The 23728-nt window shown below is 35.5% G+C and overlaps 3 protein-coding genes across 4 annotated transcripts; 2 read left to right on the top strand and 1 right to left on the bottom strand.

Moving 5' to 3' along the window:
* The first annotated feature begins 746 nt into the window (after positions 1–746).
* Positions 747–15632, top strand: LOC113493522 (probable multidrug resistance-associated protein lethal(2)03659). Its single transcript, XM_026871532.1, has 23 exons — positions 747–1310; positions 5266–5511; positions 5911–6118; positions 6203–6428; positions 6711–6867; positions 6993–7242; positions 7319–7564; positions 7854–8021; positions 8467–8604; positions 9156–9323; positions 10526–10657; positions 10970–11051; positions 11704–11836; positions 11955–12257; positions 12410–12599; positions 12780–12916; positions 13137–13277; positions 13556–13659; positions 13774–14063; positions 14167–14412; positions 14522–14682; positions 14768–14873; positions 14968–15632. The coding sequence occupies exons 1-23, from the start codon at positions 1237–1239 to the stop codon at positions 15154–15156; spliced, it is 4095 nt and encodes a 1364-aa protein (XP_026727333.1). The 5' UTR covers positions 747–1236; the 3' UTR covers positions 15157–15632.
* A 1684-nt stretch (positions 15633–17316) lies between these two features.
* Positions 17317–18504, bottom strand: LOC113492695 (DNA replication complex GINS protein SLD5). The gene is made up of 2 exons (XM_026870296.1): positions 17764–18504; positions 17317–17481 (listed from the first exon to the last, which is right to left on the bottom strand). The coding sequence occupies exons 1-2, from the start codon at positions 18347–18349 to the stop codon at positions 17408–17410; spliced, it is 660 nt and encodes a 219-aa protein (XP_026726097.1). The 5' UTR covers positions 18350–18504; the 3' UTR covers positions 17317–17407.
* Positions 18505–19911: 1407 nt separating this feature from the next.
* Positions 19912–23534, top strand: LOC113492694 (opsin-1). 2 transcript variants are annotated; one of them, XM_026870295.1, is made up of 9 exons: positions 19912–21039; positions 21127–21287; positions 21367–21487; positions 21612–21729; positions 21853–22066; positions 22193–22340; positions 22481–22591; positions 22676–22842; positions 22967–23534. In XM_026870295.1, the coding sequence occupies exons 2-9, from the start codon at positions 21148–21150 to the stop codon at positions 23091–23093; spliced, it is 1146 nt and encodes a 381-aa protein (XP_026726096.1). In that variant the 5' UTR covers positions 19912–21039; positions 21127–21147; the 3' UTR covers positions 23094–23534. The 2 variants fall into 2 exon arrangements, with proteins under 2 accessions (XP_026726096.1, XP_026726094.1); XM_026870293.1 differs by having other exon boundaries at positions 19912–21287.
* Positions 23535–23728: the final 194 nt, after the last annotated feature.

Below are 23728 nucleotides of genomic sequence, written 5' to 3'. Positions count from 1 at the left end.
ATTATTTGGTGGGGTGTGAGAAGGGTTATCCCTTATCGCTTACGGTTGGCGCTAAGACCCTTTTTTGTTATGATACCTTATAGTTTATACATAAATGTTTTTCTTGTTACTGATCCAAGGAATGGAATAACTCTCTATTTAGTACTATATTGGTGAAAAAACTTTACATGAACATTTTTTGCAAACTTCGATGGCTCTACATTTTTCAAAGTTCAAAGTTCGTCAATATATTCTTATAATGGGTTCATCTTGGTGTAATTTGTTATTATTAGAAGTTGATATTTACAAATATAATTTTAATTAACCTCATAATTAAGGTGAGCAAAAAACCACAAATATTAAAAACACACGGATATTTGGTGTGTGTTCTTTTGCTTGCCTAATAAAAAACTTAGTAAATACGTTTTGTGAATTCAAATTGACCATTTAATGATTTATTTTACTTTTTTGAAACAGTATTGAACGAGCATTGTTTACAACTTAATGTGTTGTGGTTACCACCAGTGCGCTCTCTACACTACAAAAATATGGCAGAATTTATAAAAATATGTGTTAAAATATAATACGAACAATCGTAGCTCTTATCATTATTACGGTAGGTACATGCGTAAAAATGGTCTTGATTGAAGTTTTTTTTAATTAACAAGTAAAAACGCGGGTAACAGGATAGTTGATAAATATTTGTTTAGTCACAGTAGAGTTCACCGTGATATATTATAGCGCGACTGTGATGAGTGAGAAGAGACCGGCCGCCTCGGTGTGAGTCAGTACGCCGGCGACGCTCGAGCCACATGCGCGTGGAGTAGAGCTCGCTCCAAGCTTACCAACTACCTGTCTACTTAACTGTGATACTTAAAAACGGATTTTATATTTTCCTAGTTCATATTCTAGTATATAAATACATAAATAAATAATTTCATATTCATTTTCACGAAGCCGCTTAACAAAACGGTAACTAGTGATCAGTGAACCGGTCGAACTCTGCGCAAATCCTTCTGTATATTATGCAATCTGTTTTGAAAACCAATGCTTACTGTATTGGGAATTTCATGAGTATCGAAGCGACACGCGATATACATTTTACCATCTACTTGGGATAACATAGTATAGAGGACGCATATACATTACCAGTTATAACGATAGACTGTAGAGACTGTCAGTGTTTTGGTGACGAAATTAGTACATCACATTCTGATAATTGTCAATTTTAAGTGCACATTAAATAATTAAACGAAAATGGAATCGAAAGTGAGCCTCAAGCAGAAGAACCCCTACGAAGAATCCAATTTTCTCGCAAAAATATTTTTGACGTAAGTATTACCACGTGTAGTATTTATTATTAACTCTACGTCGATATCGTCCAATCCTAGCTAGTTGAATGTGTTGTGAGGGCTAAATTCAAACTACATTGATAACAATAGTTTCTGATTGGAAACGTTGATTTATCAGTTTTGCGTAAAATAATATGAAAATAAAACACATAAGAAAGGCTGCATATTGAAATTTAAAATTTCAATAGTGTAAGCGTATATCACGTTCATTAATATTCCTAGCAAAACATTTCGACGGACGTGACCTTCGTACTTGATTTTTTGGTTACAGTAATTTTGGGTACTCTACTAGAAGTACCTTACTTCTTGTAGAGTACCCAAAATTACTGCTAGACGAATGGAGTATACCATATTTCACCTATTCATAATTTCAACGCAGCAATGTATAATTTATGTTTAGCATATTTAACGTTTGTAGATTTACTACTTTTACGCTCGGCAAGCAAGTTGCGACTGGTCACGAGTGAAGTTTTGTCATTGATTGTTCTACTGATCATTAATAAGAATTAATCTGTAGCATTCTTGTTGTTCAGCTCTACAAGCTTGATATAAATAAACGTCAATCATCTAGCTCCATTGTTTTTTCGGTCGGATTAATTATTGTCAATTGATGTGCTGTGGCAAACGTCACTATTTAGTTGAACATGATCATTCATGTACACAAGCATTAATACGATGTTATTTTCTGTTAATTTTACTGAGCAGCAAAAAAATATAGAGTCCCTTTGAGAGTTAAATAAGTCTTGCTTTCCCTCATTTTTAACGTTTATCACATTCTGATGCAAAGTTTATTGGGTACTTTAAGTACGGCGAATAGATTAGATAGATGCTTCACAGTTTACACGTGGTATTTACAAAAAGCCGACTATATGAAGCAGAATAATAATAATAAATATCGTGCATTTTTGTGTTGGACCGGCGCAACGTAATTTTTAATTAACGTTATGATCTAATGGACTTATTTAGCTAATATAGATTTGTTCCAGAAAACACTCAGTTCCTACTCATCGTAGTAGAAGGCCTAATCTTAATTGTCTAGTTACGAGTAATAAGTTTATTAAAAAAACGCTTACAATAACTTCGGTCCCTAAAGATGTATTTAATTACGACATCTAATCATTAGCAATCTCTTAATTGAATAAATTAAAATACTTAATTAAAAAATGAGGTCATATAGCCCAAGTTCTAAAATGTATGTGCAAAGATAACAATTTGTTGGAAAAGAGAAAAGGTTCTTATTACAGCTTTATCATACATGCATATAATTAAATGGTCGTAAAACCTGTATTTTTGTAGAGCAAACTCCACACATAATATTTAATGCATTTTTGAACTAAGCAGAACAGTACATAACTTTATAGTTCGTAAAAAATTGAGACACTATTAATTTATCATTTGATAATTTTATTATAATAATAATTTCCATACTTTTTTGCAGGGAATCGGCTTTCCCTGAAAAAAGTATCGTAAAGCAACAGAAATAGCAAATTTTTGTTATTGCGAATAAATGATTTAAAAACACTGATGATTCAAACCTGTTACACTAGCTACATGTCTATTTTATGAACAGGTTTACGAGAGGATACGTTTTGGATAGATAGATAGACACCTGCTAATACTGACTAGCTAGATAACGTTTTGAAGCTTGGAAAAAACGCTAATTACCTGTTTTTATAGACTGGTTTCCGACTAGTTCTTTGTTGATTATGGACATTTCTATAGAGAAAAAACCACTTATAAATATTATTTGCTCATTTACGCGTCGAGGGCACTGTTTACTAATATTATTATGTTACTTTATTGCTTCACCTATGTGGCAAGGTGTGTTACGTAGTCGTACGTAATGCGATGTCGAAGTTCCTCGCACCTTGTTTTGATAACAAAGTCCTCAAACACGGGTGCACTATAATCGCAAAATACCCCTGAAAGATACAATTTACCTGAAACGTAATAGAATTTTGTAATGTGTTGCAGTTATTAAGTCACTGATAAAATACGACATCTTTTTAACACATTTTTAAATTAAAAATATTTGTATAGCTTCACTGAAGCAATTATAATGTTGCATACGGTTATGAGTGCCAACGGCGGATATTTACATAGTTCATATCGATTTAATTTGTCACATTAATTGTCGGTTAATACCCATAATTAAACATTCATTACCGAATTGTTTTCTTTAACTGGATATTTCTTTGTCAAGCGAACTACTTAGTTTTTTCTGACCAATTTACGACAAATTCAAAAATATTTAAAATAATCTTACAAAATTGGTAATATAATAACGAACTTCGTCGACCGACAAGACAGTCTCGATGATAAAATAAATTTAATGAACTCACTCAGGTTACGATGCTCGCTTCTTTACAATTTGCATGGTGTAAATAAATGAGTTTGTACAGATGCTACAATTAAAGGTGACGAAAATCATTAAATAAGTCACGCAAACAATATAAATTGTGTTAAAGTTATCACAAATTATTATGATTACTTTAATACTCCACTGCATATTTTTTATTATTGTTAGTGAATAAATTGCTACGGTTCTTGTTAAAACTCTACGCTACTGGCGAACTCGTAAGATCAAAATAACTTTCCTAAAATAAGTTCTCGCTTAGATTAGGTAAACATTTTATGAATCGGTAGATGCTATGGAACACGTGATAGCTCTCATAAATGGAACAAACAGTTGAAACCTATGTAAAACTCATAAAATGTAGGATCTTAAAGAACTCTACATTTAATGAAACTCTTATGTTGCAAAACTTACTTAATTGGTGAATTAGATAGTTAAAAGTAGTTTACTTAACTATTAATGGTAGCTACAGATGTTTAAGTGTTTGAACTACAAAAAACAAGATGAACTTGATTTTTAAGTTACGTTAATATATAAGATAACTATAGAAAATGTCTTCCTAACTGGAGATAAGGCTTAAGCAATAAGATTAGTCGGTTTCAAACATTCAACACGACCTCGTTTCAGATGATACTGGTTATTTGTCTCTATTTGCTCTACTCCATTTTAATTGAAGTTTATTACACGGCTTGGTTGTTCGAATTGAAAGCGTCATAACATGCTACAAACATTGACTAAATGTGAACACGGCTTATTTGTCATTTTGATGTAGTTCTCGTTTCTCGGAAAGGCTGTGTTTGGTTAAAGAACTTGAAAATATTCGACCTCTATTGTGGTTAATTTAATGTATAATTGAATCCGCCTATATGTACGTGCCTTGATCCTTGAGTAAATAAACATATGAAGTATATATGCTTATGATGAGTTACGTCAGTGACTAATGTAAAAAATGTCTGTAATCTATGTTTGCGTAGACATATCTTCAAATAAAGCTTAAAAATAAGTGTCACTAGCACTCAAACAAGAACGGCAAATAAAACGGGATCATGAATGAGTACAAATTCTATAGAAGAAAATATTAGCTGAGTAAACTTCTTAATTTGTATTTGCAGAGCATAACTAAGATCTCAGGTCACTAAGGCTGCTTTCTGACTAACAAAACGAATACTTATATTTTATGAATGTGCATTCGAATATTTAGCCGTTAAGTAATTAGTTCTCACTATATCATTTTAAGTATAAAGTTTACCTTTGTAGAGTAAACCTACTACAATATCGATGGTGAACAACCTTGTGGTCCCAATACGTCACCTTGTGAAACTCCGTGCAGTCTGTTGCGTTTGCTTTTAATATTTACTGGAGTTCCAGTAAAAATAAGTAAAGCAGTAAGCGAATTTCGGAGTAATATGTTATATAATTTTATGGTGCACAATAAAGAATATTCTAATCTAATATTAGAATTTTCTATTTTAATGAATGAACGAAAAATGTTTTGATAATACTCAAATTTTACTGAATTTCCCATCTCCCGTAAGATTAGTATATTAATAAGTATTTACCCTAACTTTTTTGTTACAGATTCAGTTTCAGCCTATTCCGTCGTGGATACAAACAAGGCCTTACTGTTAATGACCTATGGCGGGCCTTGGACGCAGACCAGTCTGGTCGACTAGGCGACCGGCTCGAGGAAGCGTGGGAGAAAGAACTCGATACCGCCAAAAGAAAAGGAGTTAAACCTTCCTTATCACGAGCTATTGTAAGCTCATTTTGGGTAGAATACATGCTATGTGGACTTTTGGTTGGATTATTATTTATCTTTTTATGGTAAATATCTGATTTATTTTATTAAAGACTTTTAAACTCCTTATAACTAATTTTGTTGATAAAGCATAAAGCTGTTAATGAATTTAAATATGTAGGTACGTGTTTTATCACATAAGTGATATACATATGCCTTGTAATTTTATGGTTTTCCTTCTTTAAATATCGGCGTTCAAATTGTCCAAGGTTGGTGAATTATCACATAAAATGGCATTCTTTAGTAATAACTGTTTACATACCCATACCTTGTACCAGCTACAAGTACGTAAAGGACGCTAACTGCAGTCTCTGCAATACAGACATCGGTCAAAGTACGCTCTCAATAATGCCTATCAGTCGACTCATAGGTACTACGAGTCTGTGATGGCCAATTACAAATGCTAATGTATTTTTTCTTTTCAGGCCTTTAATCCCCTTTACCTTAGCATTATTTATTAACTACTTTTCTGAAGATAAAACTCCAGAAGCATATAGAAACGCTCATATTTACAATTTCCTGTTGAACTTTTTGAGTATAGTGACGGCTTTGATATTGAACCACGCACAAATAAGTCAAGGACGTGTGGGAATGAGAGTCAGAATTGCTAGCTGCTCATTGATATACAGAAAAGTAAGAATTTGAATATATTATGCACCGATGTTGAAAATAAAGCGTTGTTCTTCGAGTTTCTAACTTTAAAATTTACTGTTGTAGATCTTGAAACTTGACCGCACAGGTTTAAATAAAACTGAGCCGGGACAGGTCATCAACCTCATGTCTAATGATGTGAATCGGTTTGATCTCGTCGCTCTGTTTTTGAACTACCTTTGGGTGATGCCTATCGTGGTGCCGGTGGTCTCATATCTGGTGTGGCAACACATTAGGTGGGCCGTCTTCGCCGCTCTACTCGTAATCTTCGTGCAAACTGTACTCGTACAAGGTAAATAAAAAATAATCACAATGATGTCATTCTTACTGGAATAGTCGTAGATAAAATTGCAGTGTGTAATCATTACTAAATAAGTAAGTACCTAAACACAAAGGGGTTGCGTGATTAAGATTGATAACGAATAAGATGCATTTGCGCCTAGATTTTTAGCTATTTAATATATTTGCTCATACGATGTAAAGAAAAGGGGAGACGAAATTTGTTAATTTATGAAATGAAAAAGCTAACCTTTAAGTAAATAATATATTATTTAATGTAAAATGTACATTTTAGCATATTTAAGTAACCGTCAAGGAGTACTGCGTGGAAAGATCGCCAAACGTACAGATGAAAGAGTCAAAGTTATGAGTGAATTGGTAAACGGTGTTCAAGTAATCAAAATGTACGCTTGGGAAACGCCTTTTGAGAAACTCGTCGATAGATTACGCAAGTAAGTGTTTCCGTTAAATTATCTACTTTTGTGTTCTTCCAATCATTTCAAGAGATATTCCTTTTACATGTTACAGTTACCAAGTATCCATATGAGCCTATAATAATGTTAGAATTTGTTTCTAGATTGGAGGTCGGCTTCATTATGAGTACTTCGATGATCAAGGGCTTCTCCACCGCTCTGAGTGTGTTCACGGAGAGATTCATCTTGTTCTCCGCTATCGTCGCATTTGTCCTCATTGGTGGTGACATCAGAGCCGAAATCGCTTTCTCGATGGTCCAATATTTCAATCTACTGCAACTCGCGTGCAACATATTCTTCCCAATGGCGCTAGCTTTCTTGGCTGAAACTAAAGTCTCTATTAGACGACTTGAGGTAAACTAAAATACTAATAAATGATGAATCAAGTTCTTTAAAAATTTTAATAATTTAACGTAATCTGTTTTTTTAGGAGTTCTTGCTATTAGACGAACTGCAGTCTCTTAAGGATAGCAAAAAGGAAGCAAATATATATGGATCTAAGGCAATCAATGTGAATGGCACTGACAATGAAAAACCAAGGCATACCGGCGTAGTTTTGACAGGCTTAAGTGCAAGCTGGGACGCTGACGCAATTGTAAATACATTGAGGGATATCAATCTCACCGCATTCCCAGGAGAATTCGTTGGAATAGCTGGATTAGTCGGATCTGGCAAGGTAAGCATTATTATGTGTTACACATATATCTTGTGAAATACGAAATATGCAAATTCAGAATAGGTATCTAATAGTGCTCACATCTTGTTAACATGGCATAATAAATACTACAATTAAACGTAATTTTGTGGGCTAAAAATACAAGATGACTTTGCATTAAATGCTATAGGTACTAATTCATGATTTTCCTGCTTCAAGCAATATAATGGGTTCTATTGTAGGATCTCTACACAATGCACACGAATTATAATAATGGAAAAGGTTGAATAGATGTTTTTTTTTGATATAGTCGTCTCTACTGCAAGTGATCCTGGGGGAATTATCACCGTCACAGGGATCCCTATCCCTGGGTGGTGGCCGTATCTCTTACGCGAGCCAGGAGCCTTGGCTGTTCGTGGCCTCCGTTCGGCAAAACATCCTGTTTGGTCTTCCTTACGACCGAGTTCGGTACAAGAAGGTGAGCTAAACAAAAGCAACTATTTTTAGGTACAAAAAGTGTAGAAGCTGCGTTGATTTAATAGCGTTATTGTAAATAGACTTTTCATCATAATAGTCGTAAAGATATTTTTTTATTTGATATGTATTGTTAATCCGTAACTCTACAAAAGATGTGAACATTACTCGCTTTATTTAATACAATATAATTTCTGCTATTTACGCAAGAATAAAGCATAATACTATAATTATTTGCATGGAAATTAGCATAATAAAAATAACGTCGTAGTCGTAGTTTTTTTCGTCAAATTTCGAAGAAAAGAAACATTACGTCAAACCTCCTCTGAATGTGTTAAGTCGGACATACATAGTTACAAACTAGTTAGGTTCATTTTTGTCACATTTTTATTTAATAATCTCGTAGAGGTACTAAATGTAAGTAATACCAACAACTGTTTTTTGTAAAGGTTGTTACCGCATGCGCTTTGGTGCGCGACTTCGAACAGTTACCGGCTGGTGACTCTACACTTGTTGGTGAGCGCGGTATCAGTCTCAGTGGCGGACAGCGGGCTCGAATTGGGCTGGCCAGAGCTTGCTATAGACAGGTAAGCCAAGTAATTTAGTCCTTCCTGAAATTGCTATCAATAGGTATGACTCGATGTTTTAACGATACCTCTCTATAAACTCTGTAAATCAATGTCAACCTTATCTTACTTTAAAATTGACTTGAAGAATAACATTTATTCGTTCTCTATAGAGGTTAAAGGAGGAACAATAAACAATGAATATTTCAACGACTGAAGTTGATACCGTTATTTAAACTATGATAAAATTATACGATATATCCAACGATAACAGTATGTTACAGATAGGTGCATGCACATATAAGTCTAGACAAACATTACTAAGACATATTGGGTACTTTGGATTGCTCTAATAAAAATAACAGAAATAAAAAAAGGAATCAACATCAATATTTACTGAAAATAAAATATTTAATTCTCAAAGATAACGACGAAAAGATTAAGCTCGTTTTGCTTTCAGATTACAAGCATGCTCTAAATGCTCTTAATTAATGTCTGCCTTATGTAGGTAACCGTGTATTTATACTTAACTGTAAGTAAAATTATACCTAAGATAATTTATTTCTGTTCAGGCTGACATCTACCTGCTGGACGACCCGCTGTCAGCGGTCGACACGCACGTCGGCAAGCACTTGGTCACAGAATGCGTCAACGGCTTGCTCAAGAACTCCACCCGCATACTTGTCACACATCAACTGCACCACCTCAAGACAGCTGATAAAGTCATCATCTTACATAATGTGGGTACCTTATTATACCATACCATAACGACTAGATATGGTATCTATAGAGCTTGAACTTTGTTCCAATCGCAGCAGGCTATACATGCTGTTATCGGTAACGCTACCTACGTATAACCGCGAATAGAATATTTTATTATACACGTGCAGCAACTGATGAATAAACATTCAACAATACTAAGCGGAAACAAACGTAAGAGCATAGTTATTTAAGATGTTCCTGATATCTTTATAAGTGTTAGTTCATAATGTTAGGTGCTTATGTATTATCAATTGTCATAAATGTTCTATTTTAATTGACTATGCAAACTTTATGCGAACACTGTAGGTAAGTAGTGCTCGGCAATGCTATCTTCACTGCTTAGTGTAGTTAAATACAGGCGTATGAATCGAAATAACGCGAACGACCTTGTGCGCTAATGGTTACGGTATTGATTTCTGTAAAGTAACTCTGCCTGTCACACTTGTAATAACGTTGGATTTGGGCGTTTCTGCGTCTATCATTATTGTGTTATTGACACACTGAATCTAGGTACGTCAGAAATCAAATAATTATGAAACTGGATTTTTTTTAACTCGTGAAGCGAATCCGTGTATTGAAAAAAAAAATTCCAAAAGATTTTTGAAATAACAATGCGACATTCAAAACAATGTCTCGTATTACGTATTTAAATCGTGTCTTTTATAAAAACAACAATAACAGGAATTATGGTTCCATCAGAAAACTGTATTTTAATCATAATAATGTTGTTTAATGACTTGTTGCGTACTTGTGTCGTACAAGGTCATGTCAACTCCATAAATAGACTGAGGTTATAACGGCTCCACATCTTGCACATCCTGTCGACCAGCATTCTTTAAAATAATTTCAAGTATGGTTAACTATCGTCGTTAAAATAATGCTTAAGCTATAGCTACTTTTAACCGTAAAAATATAATGAAATATGATTAAATGTCAAATTTCAGTAGGTAGTGCAAATTAAATCAAAGTCACTGAGAGTCAGCAATATTCTTCAGTGAATTCCTGTACCGTTGTGCTGAATCATGCTTATTAGCTTATTAACATAGTGGTACTACTTGTTTTTTCTACATGATTGTTTTATCTTATCTGTATACATTTTTTTCGTCACGTCACGAGATTCACGAGAGCATGAGATAACCTTCCGGTCGATTGTTCTGATCTTAAATGTTCATAATTACAGGGTGAAATAGAAACTCAAGGGAGCTTCGACGATGTGTCAAGGTCACCACTATTTGCGGAACTTCTTCAAGAAGAAGAACAGCCAGAAGCCCCGAAAGCGACGTTCCTCCGACAAAGGACTTTATCTATTCAGGTATAAGGTCTAAAATAATTTTATATAGATACTAGTTGACCCAGCAAACGTTGTTTTGCTATAGCATAGAAAAAAAAAACAAACACGAAGGTAAAAAAAACATGAAATTTTGAAATTACAACATGTTAATGACTAAACATGCTAAGTAATAAAATTAACCTCGATAGAAACTAGCTGAATAGCGCTTAGCGCCATTTATCCTTGGCAGATACCTAACTCGGTGACCTGCCAAAAGACTTGCAAATATGTCTTTGATATAACGAATTGCGTCAGTAATATATTCGAGTTAACAATGGTAATTGTTCATTGCAGTCACATACAAGTACCACGAGCACTGTAAAAGATGGAGTTGTACAGGAAGATCAAGAGGAGCAGTCCGAGATAACAGGAACAGGTAATTATGATTGTAAACCTTAAACAACTTGAAACAATCAGTTGTTGTAACCATATGCCCATATAAAGACATACATATGTTTTATTGACTACGAAGGTCAAAGGCGAAGAATATCATAATGTGCTTGAACAAGCACTGTCAACTTCAAATCAGAACGGTTCTTATCATTCGACTCATGAATTGAACAGAGATACCTATAGACTTTGAATCAAGTCTGTGCACTCATAACTCACATGTACGTTTCAAACAAAATCAATACGCCATTTAGCTCTACCTACTTCAAAAGAATATTTAAATAACAACCGGTTATACATTTGTATCGTTTCAAAAACCATCTACGCATTCATACAATTCGTGATGGATTGATTTATTTACCTTTTTGCTCTCTGATAATAAATATTGTCATAACAACAAAAACATAGGTACAACCAACTTAAAATAAAAAACTACTGAGCCAAACTTGATAAAGTTTATATGGGACCAAATGACAGCTATTTGGCGTTAATTGAACAAATAATCAACAAACTCATGTTCATGTTCTGAGGTCACAAACATGAAAAAAATAACAAAATACAGACGAATTGAGAACCTCCTCCTTCTTGAAGTCGTAGATTTTTTTACATTTAGTAAACGTGTTTTTTGTTCCCACAAGGTCGAGTACCGGCTTCGGTTTACAGCAAATACTTCCGCGCTGGCGCCGGCTGGGGCCTACTCCTGTCAACTATAATCTCCGTGCTTTTGGCGCAGGTCGTCACATCTATCAGCGATTTGTGGCTTACTCATTGGTAAATATTACGTCAGATAACCCTATTTATATAACGAAAAAAGGCTGGAATATATATGTTTGTTGGCTTGTTTTACGTTTTAAATTATCTTGAGCTTTATAATATTTGTCCTTTTCAGGATGAACGATGTAGAAAAGAAACATGAAATTAATGAAATGGAAAGCTTAAGACTTAACAGCTTAGCAAATGGCAATTTCTCAAATGATGGCAATGAAACTACTACAATGGCATCGACTATTATAACGAACATCACGACACCGACTTCCACAATTGCACCCAACCTCACTGTTATCGGTACCATGATGAAGACCGCGTTTGCCATGCAAAACATAACAACGGGTTACGAGGAATACAACCACGAGTTTTATATTTACATCTGGGGCATTGCTATTTTGGGTTGCATTATTCTTACAACTGGCAGGTGAGCGAGAAAACTAAGCAATTACACAAAATTAAAACATATTTTAGACAATTCAATAGTTAAATTAATTTTAAACAATACGAATGAAACAGATGTTTACCTATGCTATTTCTTAGAAATATATTTGTACTAACATCTATATATTTTTCTAGATCGATATTGTTCCTTTGGGTATGCATGCGCAGCTCCATAAAGTTACACAACCAGATGTTCAGCAACATTCTGGCAGCGACCATGCGTTTCTTTGACACCAACCCCTCGGGACGAATCCTGAACAGGTTCTCCAAAGACATGGGTGTCGTCGACGAGATCTTACCGAGGATGTATTTGGACAGCATACAAGTAAGTAGAAGAAGCTTAAGTACTAATGATTGTAAACTGCACATTATTTTAGTAAATGCCGAAATGTAGAATGTTAAAATATTGTATTAAACTTAACTGTCACTTATAATGCTATAACATATGCTCACAATATCGTAAATTTTAGCGCTTGTTTAAAAGCTTGTATTTTTCCCCACACAGATTTTCATGGTGATGTTAGGTATTCTGGTGATGGTAGCGATAGTCAACCCTTACATGCTACTTACGACAGGGGTGTGCGCTATCCTTATGTACATCTGGACTATTGTTTTCCTCAGCACTGCTCAAGCAATCAAAAGGTGAATTTATTTTATATTCGTATTGGTTCTTCTAAATTTTTCTAAAGAAACGAAACGTTCTTCTTGGTAACGAATTCAATCAGTGAGATTTGTTGTTCGTTTTAAAACAATAAAGTTCAGTTCTTTGTAACAGAAAAACTTGTCACTTATTTCGGTAAAATGAAGTATTACAATAAAAAAAATACTGTCCAAGATAAATAATTTTGTGTTGATATACCAGGGTGGAAGGTGTGACTCGCAGTCCTGTGTTCTCTCACGTGTCGGCAACCATGGCCGGCTTGAGCACAGTACGAGCTTGTGGCGCGGAGAAAATGTTGCGCGATCAGTTTGACGACAAACAAGACGTACATACCGCAGCTTGGTAAGTACCCACTAAGCGCGAAACTTTGAAACCACAACAAAACAAAAAATAATTATAAATATTACGCAATAAGTTTAAAACACAAAACAAGTTAGCGTACTATAATATTAAATGAAAATATTGATAACATTCCCGTTTAAACAAATGAGGTGAGTATTACCTGAGGACAAAAATACTGAGTCTTATTTCAATGTTGCCAGCTTATTGAAAATATTTTGTTGTGTGTATTTACTTGGTAATTTATTAGACGTTTACTCATAATTAACTGTTTGTTCCAGGTACTTAACTCTTCTCACAAACACAGCATTCTCCATTTGGTTGAGTCTTATTTGTGCCAGCTATGTTGTGATCGTGGCCTACACTTTCTTACTTTTAGATGATGGTAAGTGTTCTTGTTCAAATCGAACATATGAAAACGTACTCATGATTTTTAATAAAGGCTAACTCTAAAATCTAAATAAGATTTAACTAACTAACTTAACTTCTCACCTAACAGGTACAACAAAAGCTGGTAACGTTGGGCTAGCTATCAGTCAGGGTTTGATTCTGGTGAATATGGTGCAGTACGGTGTGAAACAAGTTACGGAGGTTATATCTCAGATGACAAGTGTGGAGCGTGTGGTACAGTTTACGTCACTGCCGCGAGAAGACAACTCCGGGCCGCCGCCACCGGCTGGCTGGCCTAAACGAGCGCGTCTTGTTTTCAAGGACCTTACTCTGCGCTATGACAAAGATGCTGATCCCGTCCTCAAAAAACTCAACATTGTCATCGAAAGCGGATGGAAAGTAGGTATTTTGTTTGAGGAATACGATATGACATACGATACGTTACATATAAAAAAAGAAATTGGAATAAGTACCGTTACTAACTTTGTTTTATTATTTTTAGGTTGGAGTAGTCGGTCGCACTGGAGCTGGTAAATCTTCATTGATATCGGCTTTATTCCGACTGGCACCCATTGAGGGTAACGTCTTCATCGATGACGTCGATTCAAAGGACATTGCGCTCAAGGAGCTGAGGGCTAAAATCTCTATCATTCCCCAAGAACCAGTGCTGTTTTCAGCCAGTTTGCGATATAACATGGATCCATTTGACAAATACACTGATGCTGAAATTTGGCAAGCATTGGAACAGGTAATAGACATTACCTATACGGTCATAATTTACCTAAAATCAATACCTAAATTATCTTCTCCTTATTTGTTAATTAGCTTATAGATTAAATTAAATATCTTTATTTCAGGTGGAGTTGAAACGCAGCGTCACGTCTTTGTCGTCGGCGGTACAATCTGGAGGATCGAACTTTAGTGCGGGCCAGCGGCAATTGCTGTGCTTGGCACGAGCTGCTCTCGGCCGTAACAAGTTGCTGGTTCTCGACGAAGCTACAGCTAACGTTGACCCGAAGTGAGAGAAATACTATTTTTTGTGTCTAAGACAGGAGGAATATGAGTTCAAAAATGTTATAAAATGTTTTTATTTTCTTCCACAGCACGGATGCTTTAATTCAAAAATCAATTCGCACACATTTCGCGGATTGCACTGTGTTAACGGTGGCCCATCGTTTGCACACTGTTGCCGACTCGGACCGCGTTGTTGTGAGTATACTTACTTGATCCCTTCAGATAGATCGATCCGAATGTATATTTCCTAATCTAGATCTAAAAATAATTATCGCTATTTTTGTTTCAGGTGATGGAGGCGGGTGAAATAGTGGAGGCTGGGCACCCACACGAGCTACTGCAACAGCCTGATGGGCACTTCACGCGCATGGTGCAGCAGCTGGGACCAGCAGCTGAGCAGAGTTTGCGCGACCTCGCGGAATCCGCGCACGCACAACACATAAAATACGTTGACGCTGATGAAAACAACCAGTCCTAAAACTTTTTACAGAGACTACTTAATTCATGTGCGGTCTAAACTTAACGGCCTGTGAAATACGCTAAGGCACATTGTGCAGAACACTGACATCTTCTATAATACACTGGACTGGTGTTCGCGGTTCGCCTCCAATTTCTAGAGCCTGATAGCAGTCAATGAGCAGTAGTGAGCGTCCTCATAAATAACTGTAATAATTATTCTAAAGGATAGCTCTTACTTTCAAGGTTAGCCAGTCCAGAGTACCTGCCTATTATAATAGGGGTCAGTGGTTAACCTCGCCTCTTACTTTTTTTGTAAATATATTTACTTACCTTGTTAACAAAATTGTTGATGAAATTCCGTACTTACTTATAAGTACTTATGTAACATTTTATGTAATTTCTCCTTCATTGTTTGTAGGTGTTTAAGCGTTAAAACTTTGTGATTAGGTGTGCCTGACAAGGGTGTGGCCTATAAAAAATACGTACCAAAAATAATGATGAAGTTATTTTTTAAACACTTTTTATCACAAATAGGTTCCTTTAGTGTTAATAATTTAATTATTTTGTAAGTAGTACCTAAGTACTTATTTTACTTGTATGTTTGAAATATTTGTCATTTAATGTTTACTGTTTATTTATAATCAGTGCCTTTTAGATGTTAAGCTTGTAACAGCTTTTACAAAGATGTTCTAAAAATACTTATAAAATCTTGATTGTATACCGTACTTAAATAAGTCCTTAAAGTTAAATAAGAAACCAATGTGACCAACCGAAACTTATAGTACTTACTTACCAAAATAAAGACTAAGTATATTAGCCACTTTTCAAAAAAAAATCTCGAATTTTTCTTAATGTGCCACAACTGCAGCAACATTCCATCCATAGTTTTTGTATTAATTAGCTGCGGCGAAAAATGTATTTAACACATCATGTGTTGCTTTTGATGTGGTTAGTATAATACATTTATATTTATTATGCGTACCGTTTGTGATGTGAATTGCCTTACCTATATGAAATGTATCTACTTCATGTAATTATTGCCTTGAGATTACAGTGTTTACTGTTTGTTTCTATGAGAATGGGAATATATAAAGTGTTCTAATATGCTAGTTTTATTAAAATTGTCCCAAAGTAATGCTATTACTTATCGAGATATCTTTACAAGATTTCAAGTACTACGCTACGTAAGTAAGTAGGTCGCTACAATTATTTATCATAAATATATGAATACTAGCTGTTGCCCGCGACTTCGTCCCCGTGGGTAGAATATCTAAATTATGATTTATCTGCCCTGTATTTCTGACATTTTCCATTGTATCTTCGCTCCTATTAGTCGCAGCGTGATAGTTTATAGCCTAAAGCCTTCCTCGATGAATAGTCTATTCAACACAAAAAGATTTTTTCAATTTGGACCAGTACTTCCTGAGATTAGCGCGTTCAAACAAACAAACAAACAATCAAACTCTTCAGCTTTATATATTAGTATAGAGTATAGATATAGATATAGATTACTAAATCCAAACTAAACTAAATAGAAACTACAACAACTTGTCGAAATGCAGGATAAACTGGGGTGATGTTCGGTGAGCTACTTACGTGACTTCTTGAAAGCGCGTGGAAATCACAAAGTGCATTAGGACACAGTTACGTCGTTTTTTTCAAAATTTTACACATTCAAGCTTCGGTGACAATTTTTCCCAGGACCCCAATTCCGCTTTTTACAGTAGCTGATGAATGAATAGAAACTGGATAAAATTGAACACTATTCATACGTCATTTACCAGATGGTCACTGAAATAATCCTAAGGGTCATTATACATAGCAGGATTCATTTCACAGACTTCGCACTTGAATGGTTTAGATTAAATTTCTCATGAATGATGACAAATAATTCGTCGCAAGAACGTAATTAGCAATTCACAACACATAAAACCCTTTTATATGATACCCTATTCTATTTGAACTAGTAGGTCGTTATAAAGAAGGTCAGTCCCATTCAAACAGATATATCGCAGGATTCACAGGTAATTAAATAATACAAGCTACTCGCTCAGCTAGGATTAAGCTATCTGAATTATATTGACTACATGTACTGCAAATAAACAATATAGAATATTTTACAGCTCCCTTAGCTCTTAAATAGTTGGCAGACAAAAAAGGGGTATTAAAGCCATTAATAAAGTCTGCTCATAGTAACATGAACAACATTTTATTGATAAATTGTAAAGTTAGTGTGAATACAAAATTGTGTGTAATGTGGGCAATTTATTTCATATAAGTTGTACTTTCCCATTTTTAACTAGATCAGCAATTGGTTTGTACTGCAAGATGTGCTGTGATCCCTCTGTAACAAAATATGTATTTTATTAGAATATGACATTGCCTACAAGTATACTATACCTAAAGAAACAAATTGTTTTTTATCATAAAATGAAAGAACTTGTATTGATCAGCAGTTGCGTTTAAGTGCAGATAAGGCAAGTGACATCAAATGCAGACAAAAATAAGCTATCACGAGTTCATGCTGCTGTTTTCATTTTGGTGACATTACCAGAAACAAGTGCTAGACAAATTGAAATTCTTACTAAACAAGTGCAAGAATAAAGAATGTTTCAAATCCTATTACCTTCTAAATCTATTTCCTCATCTTCGCCTGCAAGATCTTCTAGTACTACTCCATTAACAGTATCATTTGCTTTTAAAAACACATGGCTTTGCATGTTCGGATGCTCAGCCATTTTACTCATTTCAAATGTTTGCATATTCCCCGGCATTTGATCTAGTACAACAGTCTTCATGTGGTTCTCCATATTCAACAGATACTCCTGAGCATACTTATACTCTGAAGGGGTTAAGTAATTTGTACCTGTTTCCAATCTCTGTCTCTCTTCATTGATAATTGGTATACAAAACTTCTCTATTTTACTTAACCTAGTTTTAAGATAATTGCATATAATAAATTTTATTCTACTTAGTTCCATTTTATGTATAGTTGCACGAAGGTCCGTTTTAGGCAATTTGTTTACATTGCGCTCCATGTGTTGTATTTGCCCCAGCATGCACTCCACCATGTCATTGCGATGGGGAAGTATTTCTGGAGCTAACCTTTCGTTTTGCCAGGCACTTTGAAGAGTTTTTAAAACTACCTCAGCCGTTATTTCTTCTTCTTCTTCGTTTTCACTTAAGTCGATGTTTTCTTCAGATAATTCCATCACTATTTATTTAAGATTATGAAGAAAAAAATAGGCTCAACGACATCTAGAGGTTAATTTATTTAATGGTTTTGGTATTTATTATGTAATTTTATAAAAATCAAGCTTAATAACCAAAATACAGAACAATGTATGGCGATTCAAGACGGTTTCAAAAGTTTTCAGCTTCACTCAGTCAAACAAACTTCAAACATTAAGAGTGACATCTGTCAAGCTAATGTCAAATAAATCTGTGACAGTTTGTTTAGTTTATTTTTAGCTTTAGTGATTTTGTTACTGGATCATTGCATCTTTAATGTCCAAGTAGTTTAGTAGTAAGTTTTTTTTCAGTTACCTCGCACTGATAGGCCATAATTTGAATCCGGTCGCTTAAGAATACAAAATTAAACAATGGAGGCAATAGATGCTTTTCGAAAATAGTTAGACGACGCTTGACTTTGCACGCTCCTAGTTATGCGACGTGTAAATACGTCCATTATTATACAGCGAAGAGGATTCCAAAATAAGACGTTTATTCCGAAACATGTTGATTGAAGAGTAACTTAACTGAACTTGCGACATGTGAACTGAGTTACTTTCACAAAAACAGGTTAAGGTCTATTATGTTTACAATATTAATAATCAAGATAAATACAAGATAAAAAAGTTGTTATTAGGTAAAAGCTTACCAGTGATATAAATAAAATGGAATTATAAAATGTACTTAAAATGAATAGTTTATTTATAGGGACTTAAGTAAATTAACATCTCATTAGTATATTTCTGTTTTTTTTACGACTGCCGCTTTAAAAAATTATTCCTTGTGTCGCCCACGCCCAGATTCAGGACAAGTATTCGTGGATCACACAAATGCTTGTCCTACGCGGAGATAGAATCTGCGACACGTCGCACTCAGTAGGTGAAGCTTGGTGACCTCAATTACTTATACTATGATTATCCCGTTTTTGTTACTTTTTGTTTCTCAGCTTCAAAGAAGCTACCAGTTGTTATATACAGATATATATATACCAGATATGGAGCTTTCGTAGTCCCGTAATCTTGGTTTAAAATGGAAAAGATAGTATCTATACCCAATTGTCCTTATCCGTCCCAAATAATTAGTTTTATCTCTAAAAGACACCAACACCGCAAACTTTATCATTCTGCCGCGGGGGTTTACAAATAATTTTTCAAGTCACACTTACAGCGAACCAAATAGTTAAAAAAAGCATTGATAGATCCCATAAATATAATTCTTGTACACAAAGATCGAACAACAAAACATTATTTCTATTCTCGTTTACTGCTCTGAGGAGCAATTTCTGTCTACACTAAAGTTCGGGGATCCGCTAATGCATGCTCTTAGCATCTACTGGCTCCATTAGAGTTTACAATGATAGTTGGATGGATGGATGTCAAATTGAATGTTATTACGCAACTATTATCCTTCTTATATGAGAAAGTTCTAAGAACGATGATATATATATTTTTTTTATATATGCCACAGACAGCAGGTTTGAAAGTCCACTTCCTAAAAATAAATAGAAGTTAATAATACTTATTATAAATAAAATCGTATTACCTAAGGTTGGTTAAAAAACTCTCAAGTGTCGAATCAGATTTTTAGTATATGCTACAAGACTTCTATAATTTTAGTGATAAACAACTTAGATAGGTATGAAAGAAGCAGCTGCGCGATATAAATGCGACTACAGCTAGAAGGTATAATCTTGTTAACGTTAAGGTACTTCTTAGTGGCCTCATAACGATATTAGCCAAGTAAGACATAAGAAAGACAGGGATGAACCTTACACTAATTTTCGCAACCTATTTATCGTAATCCCTTATGCTGCTTTTAATATTGATGTAATTCAGAATGTTTATAATTATTATTTGCCATGATTAGGTGTGTTTAAATACGAAGAATAGGAATCATTACACCACCAGCCACGCTTAAAGAGAGTGAATATTTATGAAAAAACAATCCATTGCATAATTCTCGTACACAATCGGTGTCTGGGTATGCGTTTAGTTTGAACCTGCGCTAAAGGTTTTGCTATAAAAATTTAGTGCTTCGAAAGTTTCTTACTCCTGTTTTCTGGCAGGGATCACAGAGCTTATTAAAACAATACAGTCACTCTAGTAGCTACGTAGTATAGTACTTAGGGTGCTCATGGCATTAACTTATGTAGTCCTCTGGTGGCTAAATCTAATCCCCGGTTTTCTAGACCGAACATTATACATCTTAATTTGAATCAAATCATTTTTTTTTTATAATATCTAAGTTTTGCTTTCTCAGGCACTTTCAAAAGAGGCAAATCTATGAACTATTGCCACGAAGAAGTTCTAAATCTTATGGAATCATATAAATGACGAGGATGAATCAAAAGAAAAATATTGGATCAAATAAGTCCAACCCTGTATAACAATGACCGAGTAATGTGCTGTAGGTATTGCGTACACCTTCTTAGATACGTATATCTCATTATAGCCATCGATTTTCTTGGTGACGTCATTGTTAATCCTAAAGGTCTGCATATATAAGAGGTTGTAAGAACTGTAGCCAACGAGTAGCCTCCACAGCCTCGGCAATCCCGCCGCTACACGGGATCGGTTATACTACACTAAAGACTGGAGTAGTTCGTTCTACGATTTTCTTCAGTATTTTTGTAATAACCATCTCGGAGCGAGCCTCCTTTTCCTGCTTTTAAGTAAGTTATTCATTTTCTATTATCTAAAATATTTTCTGATATAATAATCTCTGCGGGATATTTATCTCAATTCGTCAACTTTCATAGGTTTATATAATCACATCGAAGATGTCCTTGGCTTTGGATCCCGGGCCAGGCATGGCAGCCCTGCAAGCATGGGGTGGCCAGGTTGCGGCCTACGGCGCATCCAACCAGACCGTCGTGGATAAAGTGCCGCCAGACATGCTTCATATGGTAGATCCTCACTGGTATGTCTTGAAGAACACCTCTCGGTTACAAAATATTTTGTAGGTATCTACTACAAAATTATAAAAAAATCTCTTACAGGTACCAGTTTCCTCCAATGAACCCGCTCTGGCACGGACTATTAGGATTCACTATTGGCTGTCTTGGATTCATTTCAATTACTGGCAACGGCATGGTCATCTACATTTTCATGTCAACCAAGGTAAGCCTAAACGTACCATAAGTCTAGGGGAGAAATACAGGGTTATGGAAAAAAAAAATAGCGTCTTTATCTAAAGTCCTGTCCTTCAAGAAAGACCAGATTAACTTTGTTTTTGTTTTTACAGAGCCTTAAAACTCCATCAAACTTACTGGTAGTGAATCTCGCTTTCTCCGACTTCCTCATGATGTGCGCTATGTCTCCGGCTATGGTGGTTAATTGTTACAACGAAACTTGGGTCTGGGGTGTGTATTGTCCAAAATATTTCCACTTACAGTTATCGTTTCTAATACAATTTATTCGTTAAAAATGTAATTAAATTTATACGTAGGTACTCTGGATCTAAATAACGTTTCATTTTTTTACAGGTCCACTCGCATGCGAATTGTACGCTTGTGCTGGTTCTCTATTCGGATGCGCATCGATATGGACTATGACAATGATCGCCTTTGACCGTTACAACGTTATCGTGAAAGGTATTGCCGCCAAGCCGATGACCAACAACGGAGCTCTTCTGCGCATTCTCGGGATCTGGGCCTTCTCTCTTGCATGGACGCTCGCGCCTTTCTTCGGCTGGAACCGGTAAGAATGTTCAAACTAATGAATACCTTCAATGCAACATGATAAAGTGGGGACTCTGTAAGAAGTTCTCTCTCTCCCTCCATAATAACCTTTTGTTTATAACTCATATTTTACTTTGTCCCACAGCTATGTGCCTGAAGGCAATATGACTGCGTGTGGCACTGACTACTTGTCCAAGGATTGGTTCAGCCGAAGCTACATCTTGATCTACTCCGTCTTCGTCTACTTCATGCCCCTGCTGCTTATCATCTACTCATACTTCTTCATTGTCCAGGTAACACAAACACCTACAAATGCCTTGTTTACTTTTTTTTTTATACTGGGCAAAGCCTATTTATTCTTGATTTCACATGCTCGTTTGTTTTAAGTGTTAAGTAACAGTTGTTTTATAGATACTAAATTATTTTCACCCAGGCCGTAGCCGCTCACGAGAAAGCTATGAGGGAACAGGCTAAGAAAATGAACGTCGCTTCTCTCCGATCATCCGAAGCTGCAAACACTAGCGCTGAGTGCAAATTAGCGAAGGTAACTTTTAATTTTTGACTACTTATATTTTTTTTATTCATCTGTAACGATATAAGTAATCAATGTAAAAATTATTGTTTTAAGGTTGCTCTAATGACCATTTCTCTGTGGTTCATGGCGTGGACTCCTTACCTTGTGATCAACTACACTGGAGTGTTCGAGAGCGCGCCGATCAGCCCCCTCGCTACCATCTGGGGATCACTTTTCGCAAAGGCTAACGCCGTCTACAATCCTATTGTATATGGCATCAGGTTAGTTAGAAAAACATTATCCTCGCTTACAATTAGGATAAAACATACAGAAAAAACAGCGCTGAATTCTCAGTAGATTTTGGTAGACACTATTGGATTCTCTAATGCATTGCACTGCTTCCAGCCACCCGAAGTACCGCGCTGCTCTGTACCAGAAGTTCCCCTCGCTGTCGTGCCAGGCCTCGCCCGACGAGTCCGGCTCCGTGGCCTCGGGCGCCACTGCCGTCTCTGAAGAGAAGCCCGCGGCGTAAACACCACACGACACAAACTCTACGACTCGGCCACGCTCAATGGACACGATTCCGCCGAAGCGATGTTATTTATTATTTTTATACGCAAACATTTACATTTGTACAAAGCTATAAACTCGAGCACAGAGCGTGTGCTGGTTGCAAAATATTCAGGTTGTCTACCCTACAAATCGACTGCTGCGTATTTTGAGTTCACGTTTTGTGTATCGAGTTGAATGTTGCACACTTTTCTTATACCTTACATTTGCTTTAAATATCGGTCGACGGCATATAAAAAAAGCAAAAAAAATAAACAATGAACTGTATGTCGCCAGGCCGCCCCCTTATCCATGAGACTGCTCCTCTTAGATATAGGCATTGCGATAGATATCTTTACGATGAAACAGGCTCTGTTACTTGGATCAATAAAGTTAAGTAAGCAATGTGGTTAATTATCACGAATACTTTTTGTTTGACTTTTGAACTTTTACCCTTTTTACCTACTAATTTTAATTTATTCATTAGTAAATATAAAATAGGCAAGAAATTATAACCTTAACCTCTTTATGAGCGCTTACAAACATCAGATTACCTTTTTGGTAAATCTATACTAATATATAAAGCTGAAGAGTTTGTCTGTTTGTTTGTTTGAACGC

Source organism: Trichoplusia ni, chromosome 4 (assembly GCF_003590095.1).
Source record: "Trichoplusia ni isolate ovarian cell line Hi5 chromosome 4, tn1, whole genome shotgun sequence".
Classification (NCBI taxonomy): Eukaryota; Metazoa; Arthropoda; class Insecta; order Lepidoptera; family Noctuidae; genus Trichoplusia; species Trichoplusia ni.
Note: the sequence above shows the minus strand (reverse complement) of the source record. Positions and strands in the feature narration are given on the sequence as shown.

What these genes read in the sequence shown, in the direction of transcription:
- LOC113492694 (XM_026870295.1), top strand. Translation starts at nt 21,148, where the DNA reads ATGTCCTTGGCTTTGGATCCCGGGCCAGGCATGGCAGCCCTGCAAGCA. An exon ending in CTGAGTGCAAATTAGCGAAG is followed by an intron (nt 22,592 to 22,675) that starts GTAACTTTTAAT and finishes TATTGTTTTAAG; the next exon opens with GTTGCTCTAATGACCATTTC. An exon ending in CCTATTGTATATGGCATCAG is followed by an intron (nt 22,843 to 22,966) that starts GTTAGTTAGAAA and finishes CACTGCTTCCAG; the next exon opens with CCACCCGAAGTACCGCGCTG.
- LOC113492695 (XM_026870296.1), bottom strand. Translation starts at nt 18,349, where the DNA reads ATGGAATTATCTGAAGAAAACATCGACTTAAGTGAAAACGAAGAAGAA. An exon ending in TGAGGAAATAGATTTAGAAG is followed by an intron (nt 17,482 to 17,763) that starts GTAATAGGATTT and finishes ATTTTGTTACAG; the next exon opens with AGGGATCACAGCACATCTTG.
- LOC113493522 (XM_026871532.1), top strand. Translation starts at nt 1,237, where the DNA reads ATGGAATCGAAAGTGAGCCTCAAGCAGAAGAACCCCTACGAAGAATCC. An exon ending in TTATTATTTATCTTTTTATG is followed by an intron (nt 5,512 to 5,910) that starts GTAAATATCTGA and finishes TTTTCTTTTCAG; the next exon opens with GCCTTTAATCCCCTTTACCT. An exon ending in TTTCTTACTTTTAGATGATG is followed by an intron (nt 13,660 to 13,773) that starts GTAAGTGTTCTT and finishes CTCACCTAACAG; the next exon opens with GTACAACAAAAGCTGGTAAC.